General features: G+C 40.4%; 1 protein-coding gene across 4 annotated transcripts in view; it reads right to left on the reverse strand.

Moving 5' to 3' along the window:
- LOC110189877 (Ecdysone-induced protein 78C) overlaps positions 1 to 23,934 on the reverse strand; it is a 49,030-nt gene that overhangs the window by 22,463 nt on the left and 2,633 nt on the right. For 2 of the 4 annotated variants that reach the window (XM_086833663.1, XM_086833664.1), the window contains 3 exons: positions 22,428 to 22,630; positions 12,111 to 12,394; positions 11,903 to 12,044 (listed from right to left, as the gene is read on the reverse strand). In XM_086833663.1, coding sequence (XP_086689789.1) covers positions 11,903 to 12,044; positions 12,111 to 12,394; positions 22,428 to 22,630 — 629 coding nt within the window. Of the gene's footprint in view, positions 1 to 11,902; positions 12,045 to 12,110; positions 12,395 to 12,812; positions 12,914 to 15,329; positions 16,475 to 22,427; positions 22,631 to 23,934 lie in introns of those variants that run through there. The other 2 variants (XM_086833662.1, XM_086833665.1) reach the window with 2 other exon arrangements.

The raw sequence follows: 23,934 nt of genomic DNA on the forward strand, positions 1-23,934 counted from the left end.
CGCGTGTATGGCGATTTCAACAACCAACAGTGCTGCTACCAGTTCTTCAGGTCATAAGAAAACTATACCAACATATTGTTAATGGCAGCAAACTTATTTAGCACAATTTGCTTGAAAAATCTTCTGCAACCCCTAATGATGTTGCTAACACAAATTTAGATGTTGCAGATACTTAATAGTTTGCTATTGATTTCTAAATTAATCTGATTTTTGATGAGGATCAATAATAATATATTTACTTTGTATTTTCAGTGAAGCATACTTCTGTTTCATTCATTTTCGTTTGAAACTAACCTTTAAAATTCTTAAAATAACTTAAATTTGCATGGAAAGTAGGATTTTTTCCACTATACAATTTATAAATTCTTGATGTAGTGAGAAAAAAGCTAAAATGGCCGCTCAAGCAACGAGAAACAACTGAAAACGACAGCGAAACGAAGAGGGCCAACCGCTCAGTCGCTGCCTCGGCTGCCGTCGACTTTCGCAGAGGCAGAGCTTTTACAACAGCACCAGCAGCAAAGGCAGCCGCAGCAGCGACTGAAGAATACCAGAAGCAAAACAAAGAAGCGAAAAGAGCAGGCCACACAGAGAAAGAGAGAGAGACAGAGAGGGTCCAATCAGCAAGAGAGAGCTTTCAGCACACCAAACTTTCAAATGCAGCTCTGCTTGCAACGCTGTTGCAGAGACGTCAGCAGCGACGCCGGCAGCGCACCAATTGAAATTGAGTAACAAGATTTGTTGTTAATACTGCTGCTGGTGCTGCCGCAGTCGCTGCTGTCTGTATGTGGCATGCAACTGCCGCTGCTGCAATCTCTGAGATGTAAAGAAAAAAAAACCTGCCTAACCGGTGTTAGATGCATTTGCATTTGTTTTTTTGCCCCCCCCCCCCAATTCCTTCGGCAGTTTGGCAATAAGGCAAGAAAAAGCATGAAGCGAGTCAGCGCAAAAAAGAAAAGCCAGCGCAAATGTTGGCAGTTACATAAGCCTTGATTTAGATGATGGCTTAAATGCGCCTGTGTGCGTGAGCTTTGCAATAAGGAAGTGACTTTTCGTGTCAGTTGCAGTTGCTGCCCCCCCTGTAAGACCCGACTCCGTCTTGAGTCCAGGGTCTCTTTTGGCGTTTTTCTTTCGCTTCTCGAATCTCGGATCGGTTTTGGATTGCCTGCAGGAAACAGGACGCATCGCTTGACAATTTCCTGCTCTCGCAGCCAGTTTTCGATAGTTTTTCCCACACAAAAAACACGAATTACATCCGCTGACTTGAGTCGAGGATGCGAAAGGAAAGTTGCGCCTTTGATAAGCTAAATGCCTTTTACTCTTGTCCATTAAAACAGGGAATGGGAAGTAAGCGTAAGAAAGCTCAGTATTGCTAGTTTTTATATTATTATAATTATTTTTATTATGTATATTGTAGGGTATTTTAATTTTAGTGAGAAGCTTGTAACTCAGTTGTGGCATTTCCCACCCTATAAATCATATACATATGTAAATATATTATTCCTGATCATTATCAACAGCCAAGCCTTAATTGATCTTGAAACGAATAAATATTATTTGACAATTTTTTTTAAAATATTTTATAGGGGATAAGTAACATCGTTAAAATTTTCAAAATTTAATAAAAATTTTAATATTTTTTACATATAAATAGAGTGTAAAGATTTATTAACCTATTTAAAAGTAACATAGGAAAACTTTCCCAATTAAACTTAATGCATTTTTGGTTTAGTTTTGATATAACGAAAACATTTTAATATAAAAATATCGTTAAATATCGACTTAAGGAATGTGAGAATATAATTTAATTCCAATAATTTAACAATAATTCAATTGGAATTTTTAGGACCAAGCTTCGGTTTCCTAAAGTTTATCGAATTTCCTGCTTTTGAGGAACACATCTTCATCTAGCAATCCAAAGGCTTAAAGAAATGACAGAAGATAATTTCAAATTTGAAAAACAATTATATTTCTCGTTTCATTCTTGAACCAGTGTAATTTACATGTATAAGCAAATAAACCAGACTTCATAAGTTATTAAGCCCATAAATTCAAAACTTAAAATACAACTCCATTGATCTCTGTTTTTCTTTTTCCCTGGTTTTCCCACTCTCCTCAATGATTTATTGCCACCAACTAGGTCTTGTTTTTCTCAGATTAAGTCCACTAATTGATGGCTTAGGCAGTGCTAAACATGGGCGAAAATGCACTCCCCCAATTAGGGTGCAACATGCTCCGTTAGAGGGGGAGGGCCGGCTAATTTGCCACACGCAACGGCGAGTGTGTATTAAAAACTGCATTATGTACTGCCTCCGCACGTTGCAACAGCAGCAATCTCGGTGTCTCGAGTGCGGACTTCCTTCCTCTCTGGTAACCCCAGCAATTTTATCCCCGATACTCACGCCCTTTTCGGCATGTCGGGCACGTCTTAGCACGCTGCCAGTTTTGATTTAATTTAGTGGCAAGTCGAGCAGGGCAACCTCGAGTACATACTCGGGGCAGTAACAGGGAGCCCCGCCATCGATCATGCAGCTCACTGCCGCCGTCATCATCATCGTCTTTATCGAGATCAGGAGCCCAAGCAATTTACCGGTCAACCTCAACCTCCATCTGCAACCTCATCTCCATCTTCAAGTCCACCGAGAAAATAATATTTCCAAGAAATTTGATTTGATCTGAATATATATATGGTATATAGTATCATGTATATGCAGAATAATTGAGAATATTTTCCATTTTTAATGGAAAATATATAATGTTCCTTTAACCTAAGAGCATAGTTTCGAAGTAAAGATCATAACATTTAAAGAGATCTTTCCACAATTTGTGCTGCGTGCATCTTCAGCTTGATTAAGCAGTTAAATCAAATGGAGAAAACGACAAGCAGGAGGAGCACGAGGAGGAGGAGGAGGAGCTGGTGAGCGGAAGGTGTTCCCAACAAGCCGCCAAAGTGGCCGTCATCATCATCTGTGGCCACACTCGAGAGCACACCACTCAGCTTAGCTCAGCTCAGCTCGTCCGGAGGCACCCGACAAAAAGGTCAACGCATTCTGCAAATCGTAAAGGGAAATGCCACACAGCAGCAGCCACATCAGCGTCAGCGTCAGTGCAACCAGCAGCAGCAACATGGAAGCGGCGTGTTAATTGAAGACAGGCAGGCAGGCAGGCAACCCACCAGCGGCAGCAAAAGAGGCAAGAGATGAGGGGCAAGTGGAGCTATAAGTACTATATAGCTGGCCAGTTGGAAATCCAAAACGCTTCACTGATTTCTGCGTTGGCAGCGACCGCGGTTGCAGCTCTCTGTAAATGCAATGGTCTGAAGTTGCTTCCTCATTTCTGTGGCAGGCACCAAACTCATAACAATGCACAAGGAGAAATTAACTTAAGAGTCTGCATTAAATTTACATGAGACTCACATGAAACCAACATGAACATAAATAATTATATAATAAAGCAATGATCTTTACTCTTCTGTGTGTAACTACCAAGGCTTTGAGTTTTTAAAGAAGTTTAAAGGGGATAATGTCTCGGAAATGTTATGTTTTAATTAGAAAAATTCATAGAAGAAACCTGATTTGAAAATAAAACAAGTCATGAATTTTAATGCTTGTTCTTAGCTTGAAAATGTAATTACTTAATTATAAACTTTATTTCTTTTACTTCAGATGAAGCTTATGTTTCAGCAGCTAAAAATACTGGTTGCATTGTATAATCTTCTTTTAATAATATAATTAATTTAAGATTCAAAAGTGTCAATGCTTTATATAACTATTAAAAAAAGCTTCTTATTCTTCTTTTATCTTAGATTTAAGGAATAGTTAAGCCTACACTATTTTTACAGCTCTCTCTCTCTATGTAGACTTTGATCACAGCTTGATTACCCGCTTATTGCAATTGCAATTACAATTACAGTATATTAGGTTTGTCTTGGCTTTTGCATAGATCCTTTCCAGATGCCTTTCCCTTCCCTAAAGATGTTCCAAATTGGTCAAGATTTGGACCATAAGGCGTCTTCCGGGTGGCAGTTTGCCATCAGTTTTGGAAGCAGCCACTTAATGACGCGCGAAGTTGCAGATGCAACAGCGACATCATCATCATCATCAACAACAGCATCCAGCGTAAGAGCAGCAATAGCAACTTGAGCAGCTGCTTATGTTATTGGCAGCTTAATCAAGGCACTTGGCTCGCTTTTCCCCTCGGCTGATAATGCCATGATTGCCGTTGACGTCGTCGCTGGCCAGAATTGCGGAAGCGCCAAGGAAAATGCGTGTTGCTGCTGATGTTGCTGCTGTTGTTGCTGCTGCTGTTGCTGTTGCTGCTGCACTGGGCGTTGAACCCAAGGGCGGGTGCAATTGCCGCCGCTTCTGACGATGCGTTGTCAACTATTGTGTGTATACACAGCAAGAAATAGGGGGGAATATTTCTAAGAATTTACTGAAACAAGGGTTTTATTCTTTTGTTCTTTATATTGAACAAAAAAGAAGTCAGGATTGTGCATTCTAGTAAAACACATATTAAACCTATTTATATCCCACACATGTAACGAGATTTCTTTCAGTGCATGCACTGCGGGTAATGGCAGCGCATCATAATCATTTATTTTTGCACTAGACAACAACACAAAGTGCGCTGGCTAATTTTATAAACTTCTTTTCTTCTGCATCGTCTGTGATTTGTTTTTCGCTTCACATTTTTTGCACTTTGCATATACATTTTTATGATATTTACTAAGACATTCTTATGCAGGGCACGTTGGTCGCTGGAGGGGAGGGGTGGGGAGGGGAGAGGGGAAAATCCGCAGTGATTGACATTTAGAAGTCAACGTTCGTTCGGGTGGCTTTGTTGCTCTGCCCTGGCCGTCATTGTCTCTTGTGTAAAGAGCGGCCACCCGCAGAAAATCCCCACATTCCCCTCATTTTCTCAGCATTTTATTTTGCTTGAAAAGTGTGCGACATTTCTTGGTAATTTGCCGATGGTTTTATGACATTAATTGTTACCGAGGGCAGGGGGCCCTTCCACCCACTGATAATTGCTAAATGCACTTCGATCCACAAATCGATTGGGCCAATAATTACTCATTCGGTTTGCAGGGAAAATGGGTTAAGTACGGATCTAATAATTTATATAATTGGTAACAAATTGCTTTTATATTTCGTGCTTCCAGGTGTCAAGGTTGCTCATTAATCAAACAATGACAATTTCTGTGCTGAGTTTGCTCACCTGTTGTGATCTCGGTAAATAGAACCAAATTACGCATATTACTCGTACGTTCTCTGGAAATTTACTGACTCGAGGTGAATTTCCTCTTTTTTGGCAAAGTTGCAAGTGATGCAGAAAAGTGCAAATTGCAGGAGCAAACTCTATGAATCAGACACTGTTGTTGCAAAGGGTCAGAGGGGTCAGCGAACTCGGGAAAAAGGGGAAATTCTTATATACTAATAGTAATGGGGTTCATTTAGATTTTGAGGGAAATATTTCCTTCTAGGGTTCAAAGAACTCGAAAGAAATGTGTACTTAAAATGCATTCTAGTTGATGTTTAGGAAAATTTAAAGAATTACTTGAGTAATTTTTAATTTGGGAAGTAAAATATTAAGCTTTAACATGTTGTTTTAGTGCCAAAACATTATTTACCCAATTTTGTTCCATACAATTCTGACAAACAACCTAAATCAACATTGTTTTATTTATCCTGCTTTTCTTAGAATTCTCTCTCCTTCCCTGATAACCAAAAATGTGTTAAATTATCAAACAATTTCTTAATTTTACGTTTAGGTTTTGTTTCCTATCCTTTTTTTGCGAATTCATTAAAGCGACAAGGTGTTAATTGAACTATAAATAGAGGGACAACTACGGCAACAAAAACGGGTTTTGTTGTAATTGGACGACAGATTGCTCTGATGTTGCTGCCGGGGCACGCATGCGTAACACGGCAGCAACATGCGACACCCAAGAACAATGAACTGCAGCGGCGATTGCATAAAATTAACACTGGCAATTAGTCACAGAGAACATGTTGCAACACCTGCATCGGAATAATAATAATAATGCTCGTAATAAATGCATCGAGATTGACTCACTGAGAATATGTATAATGTATAATGTATAATGAATATTCCCCATTCATTCACCTGCAACAGGTGCGGGGGCATTTCGCTTTTGTTGAATAACGATAAATCGCTTAATGATCGCCTGCCTTTTTTCGGTTTTTTGGTTTCTCGGATTCTCATTCTCTGGCTGAGCTGTGTTTACTCAACTTTTCAGTTTATGCATATTGCCGGGCTAAATGTTTATAAACGAGAGTCGCGCAGCAATAACAACACTTTAAATACGTAATTAAAAAAACAAATTAAATGATATTTTTTTGGCAATATTTTATTTACTTTTCGCTCGGGCATCGTATTTTTGTTGTTCTTTCGTTTATATTGCATTTTGTGTTTGCTGTTGCGGCTGATTTGTTTCGCGAAAAGTCATAAACACTGCGAGCATTGGACTTTGGTGTTTTTTATTTCGGTGGGTTCAAAGAGGGGGCGGAATGGGCAGGAGGAGGTGTTAAAAACGAGGGGGTGGGGAGGGGGGTTGTGGCGAGCGGAAGCCGCAACGAACGACAACTGAAAGTGAAAGGCGCCCAGGGGGAATTGCAAAAAAAAAAAATAAATAAAGGAAGCGCACAACACAGCTCTCCGCTTGGGGAGTTCAAAATTCGAAAACGGAATCGGAATCGAAATCGAAATTCGGCATCCGGAGGTTTGGTGAACTTTACGAGGAAATCAACAAAAAGGTTGAATGCCATCGAGTGCGATAATTGAGGTGAAGATACTCCCCACAACAAAATAATTTCCACATTGATAAGAGGGCAAAAGTGATAATTGCAGGGAAATACAAGAAATATAAAAAGAAAACAGTGGATTTTTTAAATATTAAGTGAAGTCTAACATAAATAGAATGGTATTAAACATATAAAAATAAATTGTTCTAGTAAAAGTAATACAAAATTCGAAGTAATTAAACTTACTCTTAAACAGAATTGTTCTTAATAAAACAAATTACCTGGGTTCTTAGTCTTACCAGGATAATGTTGTTAATATTGAAATAAATAACAATTATGAAAGAAATAACAATAAAATGGTAAACAAAATTTTAAATCTTTAACGAGTTTATAAAAGTTTTTAGTCTTTCCAAGACCAGCTCATTATTTTTGAATTAATAAATGGGAAGATATATTTTTATAAATGAGTTCTTCCATAAACAAATAAGACTTCTTTGTCTTTTCAATATAATAGGGTTTTCTTAATGACCTAAAAAATATTAGGGCCCTTTTAATACCACAATTCGACTTTGCCAGAATTTTAAGTTTTTTCCAAATAAAAAAACGTTTTTATTACTAAAAGATCTTATAGGTCTAACTATTTATTGCTAAATTAAATTAAATGGCACAATAAAAAATGCAATTCATGGAAAATTTCCACACTGAACCTGGCACAACCTTTATTGTAATAAAATTAAATCGTTCGACACAAGAAATAAAATGTATTTTTAAACCCACGAAGCGTTCATGCAATTTTTGACAGCCGGCAATCAAAGTTCGTGCAATTTTTTCAGAATATTCTCCAAACATTCTCCACTGCCGTTTTACCTATTGCCAAATAATAAAAAGTTGGCACAAAACAATGGCAGCAGCCCAATGACTGTGACTGTGACTGTGGCTAAACTTTAATGTAAGCCAAGAGAGACGAACAAAAGACGATTGTCAGAAGCGCAAAAACAGAGCGAGCTGGCGAGCAGCAACAATGGCCAAAAGCCAAAGAACCGGCGACAACAATACTCGGGCTCTTGGATTTGGATTTGGCCCGGTCTCTGGCCTGGTCTGCCCCGGTAACTGACCCAGTTTACGCCGCAATTATAAAGCCCGTCTTGCTCTCCGGCTGCGGTGCCGCTGCTGCTGTCACTGCGCAGGCGCAGCAGCAACATGGAGTTCTTTTCTGATTTTTTTTTTGGCAGAGTTCGCTTTGCACTCGATTTTGGGCGTCTAGAAGAGTCAAGAGTCGTGGTTTCGCAGCTGACATTTGATACTTTGATAGTTTGCTTTCAAATTGACTACAATTGAGTCGAGAGCAGTTTGATTCTGTGTTACTGTGTCGCCTTGGCGGTTGAGATTGCTCTAGCTGTTGCTGTTGCTGATGTCGCCTCTGGCAGCGACAGCTCTGTGCCCATTCCCAAGCAGATACCAGACAGCGAACAGCCAGAAGTTTGTCCAAAATCTTCTACTATGGCTTTAATTGCATTTTGATTTGCGGCCAATTTGATTGACGGCGGCATTATAACATAGAAGCATAGAAAATAAGGCAAAGAAAGTGCGCTAACTTTTCAATTAGCCAGCTTCCAGACGAATCTTCTCCTCTCACAAAATTTTTCTTTAGGAAGCAGAGAAAGGGAATATTGGAGCAGAGTTCAATAATGTTTCTAGAGCAGATAACCTGTGTGGCCTAGGGCAATGGAAAATTATTCCCTCTCTCATATAACTTATCTTTACATGTAATAAAACTGTGAAAAACCTTTCAGCTTAGATTTACCCTTTAAAAATAATGGCTGGATTAAAGTCTTTTTAAAAGTCCTATTCATGAGATTAAAGTAGTTACTTGGGTTAGTTAGAACTTCAGTCTCCCTTCACAATTCCCCCGTTGTCTTGAATAAATAAGAAAATAACTAAATTTGCAAATAAAACTAAATGCAAGTAAAACTTTATCAAACTGTGTGAGAGAATAATTGGCTTTTGGCGAAAGGGAGGCAGATGTTGATGCTGCTGCTGCTGTGGCTGTTGCTGTTGATATTGCCACAAAATGCCGCATGCCGGCATGGAAACTTTGTGCTGCTGCGTGTTCAGTGTGTTTGTGTTATGTGCTTTATGTTTGACCCAAATTCCAGTAGAGCCATGCAAAGTGTTGCTGTTGACGTTGCCGCTGCTGCTGCTGTTGCTGCTGCTGCAACATCCGAATTGCGATTTCAGCTTGGCAAGAGCCGCGCTATTTTTCCCTTTATTTTTATTATTTTTGTTGTTGTCTCGTTTTACTCGTACTTTGTTGCCGCTGCCAACAAAAGCTTTGCAAATTAAATAAAAGTCATGCCACGCCCACTCATATACACACGGGGCCAGCATAATTGCATTTGTTTTCCGCGCGGCAAAAGGGGGGTAATCATGGTCTGACCCATTAAAGTCCTAAAACTCCAACATTTGTGCAGTGGCTAAAATTAAGGTTCAGCGTTTTTAGCAGCTCTCCAAGCCAAACTTAATTGGAAAATCTCTCACGGCAGACTCTGCAACTGCAACTGCAACTGCAACTGCAACAGCAACAGCAATCGACAATCTGCAATTGGCAGTTGCTGCTGCAGCAGGATTGCCATAAGCCATTGCCCATAATAACCCCATCCGATTCGACAAACTCTGTGCCAAAGTCTAATTAAACCGAGCAAGCAAAATTCAAAAGGCGCCTCTAAAAGCTGCAACTTGCAACTGGCAACCGCCCACCGAAAGCAACATCGCAGGAGCTGCAGCGCAAACTTGCCACAAAAGCAATTTAAGTAAATTATTGAACTTTCCATATGCATGGGGGCAAAGGAAAAGTCGCAAACTATCTGCCTGCCGGGATAAAGAAGTATTAAAGTGCCCGGAGGGGCACAAATATGGAAAATGGAAAAGTTTTTTGGCCCTGAAATGCAGCATCGTTTGCTCTGAAACAAAGCACATCATAAATCTGGGCTAAGAAAATATGACTACGATTTTGAAGGCTTATAAATGATTTAACTTTCCTATTTACACAGAACGAAATACTTTAGGGAATGCTTAATTTAAATAATATATGATTTTTATAGGAAAATCTTAGCTTTATAGTGTTTAGCAATGATGTTTACTTTCAAAATATAACAACTCTAAAGTTGAAGAATTTTGAATGTAAAATAATGTATATCAGCTCGATATTATTCAAAGCTTATTTCGGTTTAAGTAAACAATTAAAGTCAGTTTAAGTTTCCCAAGTAAATGAAAAATCTCTGCTGTGGAAAATCATAAAGTGGAGGGAAAATCCAGCTCCCATTGTCGTGTGGATCGCGTGGATTTCCTTGTGGCTCTGGCTGCGTGGGCGTTGGGGTAAAATTAAGGAAATGTTTGCTCAACACCATGGGCTGGCCGCATTTGTGGCTTGGCGAGACCAGAGCCATAAAAAACTGCAACAAATGTTGCAGCCAATAGACGACGCGACTAATAAATGTTGCTCGCGTGCAGCAGCAACAATGACAGCAACAGCAACAGTGACAGTAACATTGCTTTGCCGATTTTTATGTGCTGCTCTCTTGTTTCCGATCTCCCTTGAAGCAATTAATTGTGCAACCTCAAATAAATTGCATTCGAAAGCCAAGGGATTCCACGATGTGGCTGTAGGAGTTGCTGATACTGCTGTTGCTGTTGCTAATGTGGCTGTTGCTTCAGTTGCTGTTGCTGACAAGAGTCATAAAAACTAATTTCGCTCTCGGTCCGTGGGTGGATTCCATGGACTTTGGCTTACAGGAAGTATTTGGCAAAAGGCAGCGGGCTAAATTTGCGGCCAGCTCGAGTTGAACTGCAGTTAAGCCGTGGTTTCCGCCCGCCTCAAATAGTCTGGAGTTTGCAGTTTGCAGTTTGTAGTCCGGAGTCCGGAGTTGTTTATGGGTGTTTAACTAAAAGGCTGGGCGGATCGTGGAACCCGTTTTTAAGGCTGGATGAACGGCCTCTGCCCGGGAATTGAGTTTTTAAATGGCCAAATTATCTTAACCAAAGGTTTTTACAACGATTTAGGAGGCATTAGCTAACTGGTTAACCGATGTTCGCTGATTCAATTACCGAAAGTACAGAAATCAAGCCTAAACGGGAAACACATTAGGAATTGGTATTTATGGCTACACAGGGAAAATAAAGTAAGGTTTAGTTATAAATAAGACTTGTTTTAGAAGCTTAAAATACGTACAAGTGATAAAAGAAAAAAAATTTGAAAAATTAATAAATTATAAATATCTTTCTTTTGGATTGTATTAGATGTGATTTACAGCATTGTTCAAATTAATAGAAAAATAAAGTATCTAAAGGAATATTCAGGTTTGCATACCGACAATAATTTGCACTCGTTTTTAGGAATTGGAATTGGTAATATCCATTACATTAATTTCTTTCTTACTAAAAACAATATATAGTTAAGCAGTATACAAATTCTTCTTGATATTTTAAAAGTAAAGGAAGACATGAAACCTTTAATTAAGATCAGCCAAAAATTGATTTTTTTTTTAAATATTAAGTGAAGGAGTCATTTCCGACCCCATAAATCATATATGTTCTTGATCAGCATCGAAAACTGAATCAATCTAGCCATGTCCGGGAAAAAAATAAAATTTCATAATTTTTTCGATTTTTGCATCATTAAAATTTGCAAAAATTAAGGAGAAAAGCAAGTATGGATATATTCCATAAAAATATTAATAAAATTGTCTAAATTCCAGACTCTGTAAAACTTTATCTAAGAAATCGTTTGCTTTAGTACTTTTCACGTGCGAACTATTTAATCCCAAATTGACTCATTCTTTTAAACGAATTTATTTTGTCTTTTTTTGTTTTTGTATTTTTTGTTTTTGTAGAATAAACTGCTCCTCCGCAGCTTTATCTTGGAGTTGCCAATTTCCCGAGACAACCAACTGACACAATCTGCGATCTTTTGGCAGAAATCTGCCAGCGGTTTCGCGGCTAATAAAGTTATCAAGAGGCCGGGCCGAAAGGTGCAGCCTCCCCTTCACTTTGGCCCCAAATGTCTGGCATTTGGGAATGGCGAATTGGCTTAATCATATTCCCCGGGCAAAGCTGAGCTGTGTAAATGGTAAAGTACTCACAATCGCGGCTCATGCCAGCTGAGAGGCATTTCTTGAAGCGGCAATACTGGCAGCGGTTGCGATTCAGCCGGATGACCAAGCACTTGCCGTCTCGCAGGCAGCGGTATTCGATCTGCTTCTGGATGCTGCGACGAAAGAAACCCTAAAAAATAATAGTTTGGATAAGCAAAATAAGGATAAAACGTTTTGTAATACTCTCTAAACTCACCTTGCAACCCTCGCAGGAGGTTACACCATAATGGTAGCCCGATGCCTTGTCACCGCAGACTTTGCAGGGCACAAATGATTTCGAGGAGACTCCGTTGTTGTTGTTGTTGGTGTTGGTGTTGTTATTGGTGTTGCTGCTACTGCCGTTGCTGTTGCAGCTGCTGTTGTTGCTGCTGTCCGCTAAGCCAAACGATGGTTGCTGCGAATGTTGCAACTGCTGTTGCTGCTGCTGTTGCTGTTGCTGCTGCTGTTGCAGCTGTGTCGTCGTTGGCTGCTGCTGTTGCTCTGCAAGGGAAAAATGCATTTGTTTCATTTACACTCGCTTCCATCTCCATCTCCTTCTCCTCCTACTCTTGTTTGGAAAGTTGTCCAGTGACTTGGTCGCTTATGCAATTGCCCCATTGCTCATACGCCCCGTGTGCCACAAGGAGTTTCGCTCTGCCATTTGCCAAATGAGTTTGCTGTCACCCTGGTATCACCCACTCGAAATCGCCCAGCTGTCACTCACAAACTGTGCAAGTTGCAACACATGGGGCAAAACAACAATCAATCGGCAACTGTCGCAAGATATGGCTAAATAAATGAAGTTGACAGTTGATTTTCCCCGCTGCCAAATTACCCGAATTCAGCGAAATCCCAACTTAATCTCAATCATCCTTAAGCCAGAGTTTATTTAACAATCAGGCTGAAATGCAACAGTCACCTACAGGGTGCATTCAACTCCCCGGCGATGGGCGATAAGAAGAAATGCCAAAAAATCACGTATACGCCACCGCCTACAAGAGGCAGTCACGAGTAGGAAAAACTGCAGCCGCACAATTTTCACTGCGAGAGCCGAAAGAAAATTTGCATTGCAAATTGCACCGAGGAAAGGAACAGCACTAGCACCAACAACAACAACTACAAAATAAATGAAAAAGGAAAAACTGGAGCCAGACAGCAAATGCCTGCTTCTTGGCATTTCATTTCGAATTCAATTTGACTGCATTTCTTGCTTTTATTTTTCGCTTTTCTAATGCAAGAGGAAGAGAGGCAAATGAACTAAGCGCGGAGTTTGAACTGTACACTTGGAAATAAAAAAAGGAACATCGAATTGTAATTTAAGTTAAGAAGAAAATTCTATAGTCACAGAACATTATTTACTGACATTTAAATTAAACTAAAGTAAATTAAAGTAGCAATGGTTTCAGTACAAAATTGATTATATATAATTCCTTCAAAGCTTAGCTATCCCTGCGACTCAAGTTTTGAAATTATTAAATATTAATTAGCTTAGTTCTTCTAAAACACTAATTGAAAAACTATTTTTAAGACTCTTTTTTTCCGAGTGCATTAGCTGTTGCTAGTTGCCGCTGTGGCAACTGGCGTTGCCACACCTCAAAACTGCGAAACAAAATGAAATTAATGTGCAACTTGCACGCGCCGACAAACAGGCAAAATAAGTACAAAATATACAACGAAAAAAAAAAAAAAAAATGAAAAGCGGGGAAAAAGGGGAAACGTTACGCGCTTGTGCAATTGCAAATTGAATTTTCACCATCGTTGTCTGGAAAATGTCGTCGGCCGCTGCCCGGGCGGCAAATGGAATGGGAATGGGAATGGAAATGGGAATGGGAATGGGAAAGAGAAGAAAAGCCAAAAGGAGACTCAAGTGCCTGCTTTTCATTTTCGCGCCGCGTTCAAATGCAAATCATTTGGTGGCTTTTGTAAGTTGACAATTTGAAACGCCATTGTTTCCCGGCCGAGGGAAAGAGCGAGCGGGAAAACGGCTTGGCATTTCCGCGTTGTCAGACGATAGACGACAAAGACTTCATATTTTCCATGGATTTTTCCCTCCGCCATTTCCATTTCCATGTCTTGCATTTATCTGGACGAAGACAACTGATTGAGTGGAGGGGAATATGCCATGGACGACTGCCAGCCAACGGATATCAATCGGAGGGTGGAGTGTGGAAAAGCAGTCGAGTTTTCTTCGGGTTTTTGATGAATTCAAAGTCGGTATTTTCCACCTCCCCCCTTGCCAGCCCGAAAAACCCACGGATTTAATTTACTTGCAATTAGACTTTGCCTGCAACTGCCCGCACTAATTGCTGCAATTAAATGTGGCAACTGGCACAAAGCGGAATCCTTGCCTGCAAGTCCAGGCAATTAGCAACTCCTGCCAAGACAAATTTGTTCAAGTGCTTATGGGTTTTATGACGAAAGGATGGTGCACAGTAAAAAAAGAAGTATTTGTACTAAATAATTAGTCATATTATGTGGACAAGGTTAAGTCTGGCCTTATACAAGAATTCATATGAAAATAGAATAATTTCTGGACTTACTTTAAACACTTAAATAATTCTATCAATGTAAAAATATAAAAGATTATTTCTTCCTCGTAAATATTTGTGGTTTTTTAAGTACATGGTTCTGCAAAACGATCTAATTTTATTATTTTATGTTATTTAATTCCTCTTTTATTTTTCCCATCCCGAATATCCTCAATTTAACTTCAGTTAGTTTTCCAAGCTCAGAGAACAGCTGACTGTAATAGTTTTTAAATGCAATTTGTGTTGCATTTCCCGGCTGAGTACTCTTTTCCCATTACAGCAGTCAACAACTTCGGGCCATCTCTTGGCCTTTCCTAATGCCATATATCCAAGGCAATCCGAGAGCCGAAAAGCCTAGAGCAATTCAAGACGATTTATGAAAATGAAAACATTTTTTCCTTGCCTTTCAATTGCTTTCAACCAATCGCGCACTGGCCACTGCATTGACAGACCTGCAGCAATATGAAAAGCAATTTCCTTGTAGAGGAAAGCCGGCAGAGAAACGGCAACCGAGCAATAACAGGGCATTATATTTTCATTTTCACATTTTTCATGCTGCACTTTAATAGTTTCCTCAAAAGGAGGCGAAACCGAAGCCCCGAACGACTCTCAGTTGTGGCTGTTATGCAATGAATGCAAATTTATTGAACATAATTTTCAACTGCGACAACAATGCTCCGCAGAAACAGCAACACGGAAGAGTCGCAGACACCGGAAAAAATGATGTATTGAAAGAAACAAAAAAAGATGCCAATTTCAGAGATATTTTGTATCTTAGAGATGGATACAAAGTTGTTACTTCCAATTCAATTTCAAGTCCTTTTCAATTTAAAACCCAAGTTAAAATCACATTTAAATAAGAAATTTTGACTTTCCCTGGGAAGGGAATTGCTTTTCTTTCTGTGTACCTTTGTTCAGATGCGGAGCAGATGAAGATGTTGCTGGGTGGCTGGCGGCGTTGCCGTTGGTGGAGCTGATCGCTGACGAGGATGTATGAGAGTGGCCACTGCTGACACTGACAACTGCGCCTGTGGCGGCGGACCGTCCGAAATGCTCCGAGCAGCTGGACGACGACGAGGAGGAGACCGCGCCCGAGGAGGAGGAGGAGGATCCCGAGGATCCCGATCCCGTGGAGCAGCCGCTGTCCGGCGAGGCGTGGGCGCCGCTGGAGGATGGGGAGCTGCTGTTGTTGCTGGCCGGACCGAACTGATGCACACTGCTGATGGTGTACAGAGCACCTCCACCATTGCTCAGCGTGCTCAGGAGCTGTGTGTGTGGCTGCTGGGGTGCAGGATGCGGATGCTGCTGGTGTCCGGGGTGTGGGTGTTCCTTATGCGGATGTTGCTTGTTGTTATGATGCGGCTCCACCGGAGTCGCTGTCCCGTAGAAGTCGTCGCACTGCAGCAACTGCAAGGGATCCGCCTCAATGGCACTCAGGCAGTCCTGGAGCTCCCTATGCTCCCGCTGCTGTTCCTCCTGCTCTTCCTGCTCCGATTCCAAGCTATTGGCCTCGCTGTAGGCCCCTTGGGTGGACGAGTCCTCCGGTGTGTCAAAGAAATGCAAATTAAAGTCCGAATTTGCATTGAAATTGACCGGCGGAAGTTGGACTCCTTCTGGGTTTACTGCTTCTTCGTCCTCTGCCTCGTCGTCGTACTCTTCGTGTTGCTCCTCCTCCTCCTCGTCGTTGTCTTCCTCCTCCTCCTCTTCCTCGTCCTCCTCGTCCTCTTCCTCGCCTTCGCTGGGCTGCTCCTGTTCCCGGGCCAAGTCCTTGATAAGATCCTCCTGCTTGATCTGCAGCTGGTGCTGCTGCTGCTGCTGCTCCGCCGAGTGCTTCGCGCAGGTGTCGACCAGAAGATTGGAGCGGATTTGTGCCTGTGCCTCCAGCTCTATTTGGTATACATCCATGGTGCTTGGATCGGTCCGGTCAGCTGGCCATCCATCATCTTCAGCATCGTCCTGGTCGCGGAAATCGATGTTGGCAACCCGCAATGGCGCCCGTTCAGCATGTTTGTGGCAAGTCCTTGCGATTCGTTTGTCCTTTGGCACTTTATGGGGAATTCGTTAAAAGGATTCTCGAATCTCAATTCGCTACAGTCTCTAAATTGTATGGGTTACAGCTGCGGTTCAATGGGGAATAGAATTACGAAACGAGGTCCTTAGAAAGTATTTCATTTAAGTTTTATTTAACCCTTTTATTTGATTATTAATTCTAAATGAATACTAAAGTTGAAAGAGCATTAGGTATTTGGAATTATGCAACTTAAACTAAATGCTAACTGCTTATTTCTTTCGTGCTGAATTTAATTAATATTACTAATATATTTCTTTAATATTTTCTGAGATGATAGCCAAACTAAAATTGTTTATTATTTAAGTTGCTTTGATACGATATCCCATAAATGTCTGTATTTCCTATCACTTTCTAATGCTTCTTAATATAATGATTCTTGGCATATTTCCCTTGCTATCTTGTCTGCTTTGTACTTGTAAATTGTTTAATTAATTGATCACTCGTAAGATGCTAAACTCCCTTTTCTCTTTCTCTATTTCCACTTTCCCCCTTTTCCCTTCGTAGTTGTCACTTGCACTCTGCATTCATAATGGTTTTGTTATGTCATAATCGTAATTCTTCCATGGCATAAATTTTCAATTCACTTCCGTGTTGTTTTCAAAGTCCTGCGTTCCAAGTTCAAGCGTATTCCAATTGCGATATTCGGGCGTACACACGCGATTCATTGTTTTTAATCGAACATATTGTATCGGTGGATTGCTAGTGATCGCGCGAACGTATCGAAATCGGAAAGAAACTCTCGCCTCGACGAGATCCAAGCGCCAACTTCGCAGCGCTCCAAATGCGCCGCAGAAAATCCAAGCCAAACTGCAGAACCTACGACAACACACAGCCCGCAAAAGTCCAAGACACAAGATTTCTGCGGCAGCGACGCAGAAGAACAAGAATCGCCTGGGCCGCGCCAAGACGGAGTGTGTGTATTAGTGAGTGGAGTGAGTGTGCCAGTGAGTGTGCCAGCGAGTGTGCGAGTGTGGAAAGAGCAGGCAAATAGAATGCGGCTGTGCTGTGTGGCCCAATGGAGTGGGAAAACTGCGAAGCGCCGCCGTCGCCGCCGCCGCCGCAGCACGAGGCGAAATCTCTGGAGGAGAGTGGCGGAAAAGTCGGGAAATCGGGAGGAGCGGAGAGTCAATGTGCTGCTGGCTCCAAGCCTCTATCTTTCTAATCTTCACCAGCAGCAGCAGGAACAGTAAGAGTACGATTAACAGTAACAAGAACTCTAACAGCGACAGCAAGAAAAGAAAGCAGCTAGAACGGCTGCTCTAGCTGCAGTAACAGCGAAAATAACAGCCATTTTGAATGCACTAATAGCCATTTTGGCAGCCATTTTGGAACAGAAACATTAACAGGATCAAAACAGACTGCGAAAGGAAGAAAAGAATTCTCTTTTATTATTATCCCAAGTTAAAAAACAAAGCTTAAGAACTATTTCTGCAGTAAAATTAAATATAACAATAATAATTGCAACAATAATGGTAACCTTAAACCTAACAATATTAAATAAATATTATATTATTAAATCCTCAATTTTAAGAGCAAAAAAAATTCTAGTTGCAATAAAGGCAATACAACAGCTTATCTACAATATCCACTATAATGTTTGTTAATAAGTAAAAAGTTTAATTAATTCGACTACAGTAACTCAATATTTGGAGCCCTTAAAGTAACCAGGAAAAGTTGTAACAGGAACAGCACCGTTTGTAATCCTAACAGCTGCTATTGGAGACTTAACAGCTGCTAAAGCAGCAACAATTGCCGCTTGCATCAACAACAACAACAAGAACCATACAGGAGCAACATGCAATGCCACTCTCGCTGCCAGTGTTGTTGTTGGTGCTGCTGCCGTTGCTGCTGCACTTTTCCATTTGCAAAACTCTTTTCCTGGTTGCTATTTTCAATTTCTATTGCCGCTGCCACAGTCGACGGCGGCAGAAACTTCGGCAGCGCCGTCGACTTCCAAGTGCATCCACACACACATATGCTCCCCTCAAGATCAATTTCACACACACCAGTGCGAATTCGCAGAGCGAGAGAGCGAACCGTTACTTAGTTTGCACTATCTTTGAGGAAGCAGGCAATAGAGCGCTTGGGGAGTGGGCTTGTGTGTGTGAGAGAGAGAGAGAGCAGAAGTGGGGGCGCCTTAAAGGGGGGTCAAAGAACCTTCAGCGGGAAAGGGACAGAGAGTTCTTTGAGATGTGGAGAAATGGAGACAGCAATAGGGTTCTCTCTGCCCAAGTGGGAGAGAAACTGCAGCAATGCGGAAGTCTTAAATGTTGCATGTTGCAGCTGTGTTTTTGGCCAGCAAAAAAAGTGAAAAACCTCATTTTTGGCACAGAGAAGACGATCGTAAAAATACATTTTTGAAGATCATTTGTAATAAATGGGGGAAGACCAATGCTGATACATCGGAAAATTAGTAAAAGTGTGGATGTTTTGGCATAAAATGGGGAGAAAAAAAAGATTCTTTCGAATTAATTCAGGAAGTTCCTTTATATAAAATACAATTTGAAATGTATGTATAATAATCAATCAATCAATTCTCTTTTGGGTAAAATGCGGACATACTTTTCCCCATTTTCCCTTAAGCATTGCACAATTTCCATGACGAATGCCTGGCGCAAAAGGGAATCAACGAAAGTCAATGATCAGCCGCGGCAGCAGCAGCAACAGCAGCAACTGCAACTGCAGCAGCGACAAAAACAACATCAAGAAGCAACTCCAACGCCGACAGCGACTGCACGCTAGAGTTTGCCATTTTTCCAACGGGCAGCGAAAGCAACCAGAAACTGTAAATAACAAGAAAACGGCAACTTGGCGATCGCCAAAGCTATATATCCACGATCCTCCACGAAAGCGAAAAGTCAGCGCCGAAGTATGGCCGAGCGACCAATCGAAGCAACAACACCGCCGCCCCCACCGATCCACCCAAGGCAGAACACTGAAAATCAAGAACGGCCAAAAGAAAAGAGTGCTTAATTTAATTAAAATATAAGTAATAGAAGTACGTATCAGGAAAATTAAATTAAATTAAATTAAATTAATTAAATTTAATTTAAAAATTAGTGGTTGATTTTTGTTGTGATAAATTTCATTGCCTATTTTTTGGTACTTCATAAGTAATTTCAAAACGCTAACTTAAAATATCTTACTTAGTAAATAGAAAACTACTTTAAATAAACGGTCAAGCTTAAGGCAAGGCTACTTGAAAATAACTAACTAATGTTTCCCTATATTTCTCTCCGTGTACGATTGCGTTGGGCGATAAAACCTGATCTGTACACAGACGCGGACTCGGTAACGCACACACACTATGGCACTTCGGCCAGAGAGGCTCCCCAATACAACGACGTGCGATGACGACGAACCAGGAAGAGAAAAATGAAAATGCCGCTCGCGAAGATTGTGTAATCGCTGTGCACGTGTGTGTGTGTGTGTGTGTTTGAGTGAGAGTTGTTTGTGGATGGGAGATAAGGGGAGGAGTGGCGCGGTATGGGGGGGTGGTGCGGTGGTCACTATTCTTAATATTACTGCATTTCACTTATCATCAAAGGGGGGTGGGAGATGCGAATGGGAGGCGGAGGAGCGGTTGCCTTGGCTTCTTTGCTGATTTTTTTTTTCGCGTTTTCTATTTATTTTGCTATTGTTGGCTCTACGTTGCCGCTCTAAGTTCAATGACTTATCGTGGGCAACGTCATGGGCAACATCTGAGAGGCAGCGGCAGCAACAACAACAACATCAACAACGACAACACCAACAACAGTAGCGGCAAAGTGGCGCAAAATGCGTTTAGTTTTATTTATTTGCCTATTATTATGCCAAAGCCGACACAACCTTTAGATTCTACACAGGAAATTTAACAGCAATCGTGTCATTTGATCAAAAATATTAATAATATAAATGAAATGCTGACAAAATATTCGCAATCTTTGAATCGATAATTTAATATATGCTTGTAGCTAGGTTTAATAAATCTGCATATTAAATAGATAATATATAAATTGAAATAGTATATACATTTTTAAAAATGTTAACGATGTAACCCCTTATAAAATGTTGAAAAATTAGGTAAAAATTTAGTTTTTGCTAGAGATCCCTAGATCGACTCGGCTGTTGATGCTGGTCAAGAAAATGCTGGCTAAAATTATAATACACTGCAAGGATATATAATAAATAAAATATATTGTCCAAAGACCAAATTGCTAGGGACTTAGTCATTAGCCGATATCCGAAAACCTTGTTGGGAATTATAGTTTTGTGCTTGAAACCTAAAACCAAATAAAGACGAATTTAGATTTTCTATGTTCGAAATCAATACTTGTAAAGTATTATATTGCAAAATCTATTAAAATTTGATTTAGTTGCTCTTATATCAATAATAAAGATTCTAAGTTTTTGTTTCCTGTGCACATTCTAGATCTCAAACACTCTTGAATGCTGACTCTTGTTTACTTGGCGCATTTTTCGCTCGCCACCATTTGTTGCTACTGTTGTTGAGGCCTGACTGATTTTGATAGCACTCGGCTGGTAAACAAACTTCGCCTTTGGTGAGCGTTAGAAATTATCACTTGAAAGGGGGAGCAATGGCAGAGGCAGAAGCAGACAGCAGTCATAGGAAAAATAGCGAACGGCCGAAGATCAAACAATGCTCAAATTTAAGCGGAACAGCAAACAGCTGAAATTCGCAACTCTAGCTCAAAACTATTACATTTCCATCCCCATGACGCCATGGCAGTGTCAGAATGCCACAAAATACAGAATGTAAAAAGTTCAGAGAGAAGCCCATGCAAACGTCACGGCAGAAATGGGAAGTGTTGCACCGCAAAAAATATATTTCCAAATTTATAAAGTAAATAACAGAACTAAAAGCATATACAGTCAGCACACAATTTATTCGGACACCCGATACATTCAAGTTTGTTCATTAATAAATCAACAACTACGTAACGGAATTCAATATTTTATATTTCATATGAAAGATTAACATTCTAAGAATATGTTTTAACAAAAAAAGTAGGGAATTATTAACTAAACATAAGATAAATTCTCAAACTAAACAAAAAAGTCGTTTTTTCTCGCACAAAAATTATTCGGACACTTAAGTTTGACGTTTAAAAATAGGACATTTTTATGTTTTTAAGTGATTTTATATTTAGTGGGTCCTTCCTTAGCATCAATGACATCTTGTAAACGTCGACCCATGATTTTAATTAAGTTGCTCGTCTCAGTACTTGTAATATTTTCCCAATTATTCTGCAACGCTGCTTAAATTTTAAATTGTGTCCTATAATACATTTAATCCTAACAGTCTAAATGATAAGCATTGCCTTACAATCAGGTAGAAGTTCTTGAAATGTCCTATTATTTCAAAAAACTTAATTCTACCCTTTAAATTACTTTTTATTTTATGCACATTAGCACATGAAATTCTTTTAAAACTTAATAATTGCTTTACATATTTAATTTAAATAGAATTCATTAATCTTTTACAGTATCAGTTGAAATTTGTTTAAAAAAGATCAATCAATAATTTCTGGATTTAACCTTTTTCTTCAAGTGTATGACAGCAATGTGGCACAGATTGTGGCAGGACGGTCTGGTATTTCTGGCCAGCTTTCCCCACTCACTGCTGCTGCTGCTGGTGGCATGTAGGGTAAAGTAAGCCAAAAGTGGCGCAGATTTGGAGCAGGAAGGGAAAAGCCAAGGGGAAAAGCTAGAGGCGAATGTCAGCAACCTCAATAAAATGCTGTTGCCATTCGTCGACACCTATTTCCTTTGATTTTTCTCCTATTTTTTATGTTGCTGCCTGGGTCATGATCTGTTTCGTGGGCAGCTATAAATACCGTCAGTCGGAAAATGCAATCAAATGGAATGGTGGGAGGTGGTAGTCCGAAGACCCAAGGCCCAAGGCCTCAGAAATAGATACAAACTAGGGACTCACCCAACAGGATGTCACTGCATCCCGATCCGGAGTGCGAGCTCAATGACGAGACGTGTCCGTCCGAAGGACTCTGAGGGGCTTCCCGCAACGGACTGCTGGGCGTGGTCGGGGGCGTGTTGAGGCAACGCTGGGTGGCCAAAGCTGCGATCGGCTGCGATCCAGTCGGCGATTCAATCTTGAAGTAGCTCCCAATCACAGGCAATCTGGAAAAGTCATAGAAAGGATTACCCTTCATATAAGAGAACCTTTCTATTATTAATCAGAAACCTTACTATTATTAACAAAATACCTTAAAAGTCAATACTTAAAGACGTTAACAAAATTTTATTATATTGGTCTTAAAATTATTAATAATATATTTATTTAATCCCCTATTTCCTTTAGAGAATTTCCCAATGAGGTGGTGACCGGTGGAATTTCTCTCCTTTAGTTTCCACAATGTCAATGCCAAAGGTAATTGTTGCAGAGAAAAGCCGCAGCGTTGCTTAAAAATTCAAATAATTATCGTTAGCTCAAGTTTGCCGCACACCACACACCACCTCCCTTGAGCTCCTCCCATCCACCCCCCTTTTGTTTATTTGCCTTGCACGTTTTCAGCTGGTTCCTCTATTATCCGGTGCCACTGCCTCCCCATTCCCATAATCCTGTCCAGACCCTTCTCCGATTGCCTCCCCCCATTGTACGTAATTGATTGGAAAAATGGCCATTCATGTTAAGTGCAGTCGACTATGGCCATTTATTCCAAGAGATATATATATGTATGTACAAGACAGATAGGCGGAGGGGGCGGAGGGGGGAGCTCCTGTATCGGCCATCTCTCTGCTGGCACAATTCTTAACTCGTTTTGCCTCGTAATTGGCCATTTTCCCTAGTTCGGACCGGCACAGAATTTATTGAACATCAGCGTTCTTGTGGGTGGCAAACTCTCGGAGTCGATATTGCCGGCCGACTTTAGCCCACTTTGATCGATAGTTGTGCGGAGCTTGAAATTTAAGAGGTCGGTTTGTTTGCTTTTCAGGTTTTTAAAGTCTATGCAAATCTCGAGATTTATTGCACATCCAGCTGGGCAGCGACGCCACCTCAAGAGAGCCGTATAAATCAAGTATACGCAGCTCAACTGGCTGGGGCATTACTCATACGCCCTGTGGCTTAGGGTAGACCCAAAACCAAGTCAAACCAAAGCCAACCGCCCCGAAGGGATAAAAATCAATAGATGCTTTGCATCTTCTCACATCCTGCGGCTTCTTTTCGCATTTCCACATGTCCTTTTTACACTGTGTGGATGCTGATGCTGTCATTGCATTTAGTAGTTATAAGGACATTTCCATAGAACGAAAACTTTCCGCTCGTTGAGTATCTTTAGAAGTAAAAGCTATTTAGAATACTTTTAAAATAATATTTTTAAATGCTTTATGTTCTGCTTTTGAGTTTAATCTAAAATATTACAAAATAACAAGCAAAGAGGATAAATATTTATATACCTTTTTTATAATAACTAACTTAAATT

Source organism: Drosophila serrata, unplaced genomic scaffold (assembly GCF_035046125.1).
Source record: "Drosophila serrata isolate PLE 108 unplaced genomic scaffold, ASM3504612v1 contig_272, whole genome shotgun sequence".
NCBI lineage: Eukaryota > Metazoa > Arthropoda > Insecta > Diptera > Drosophilidae > Drosophila > Drosophila serrata.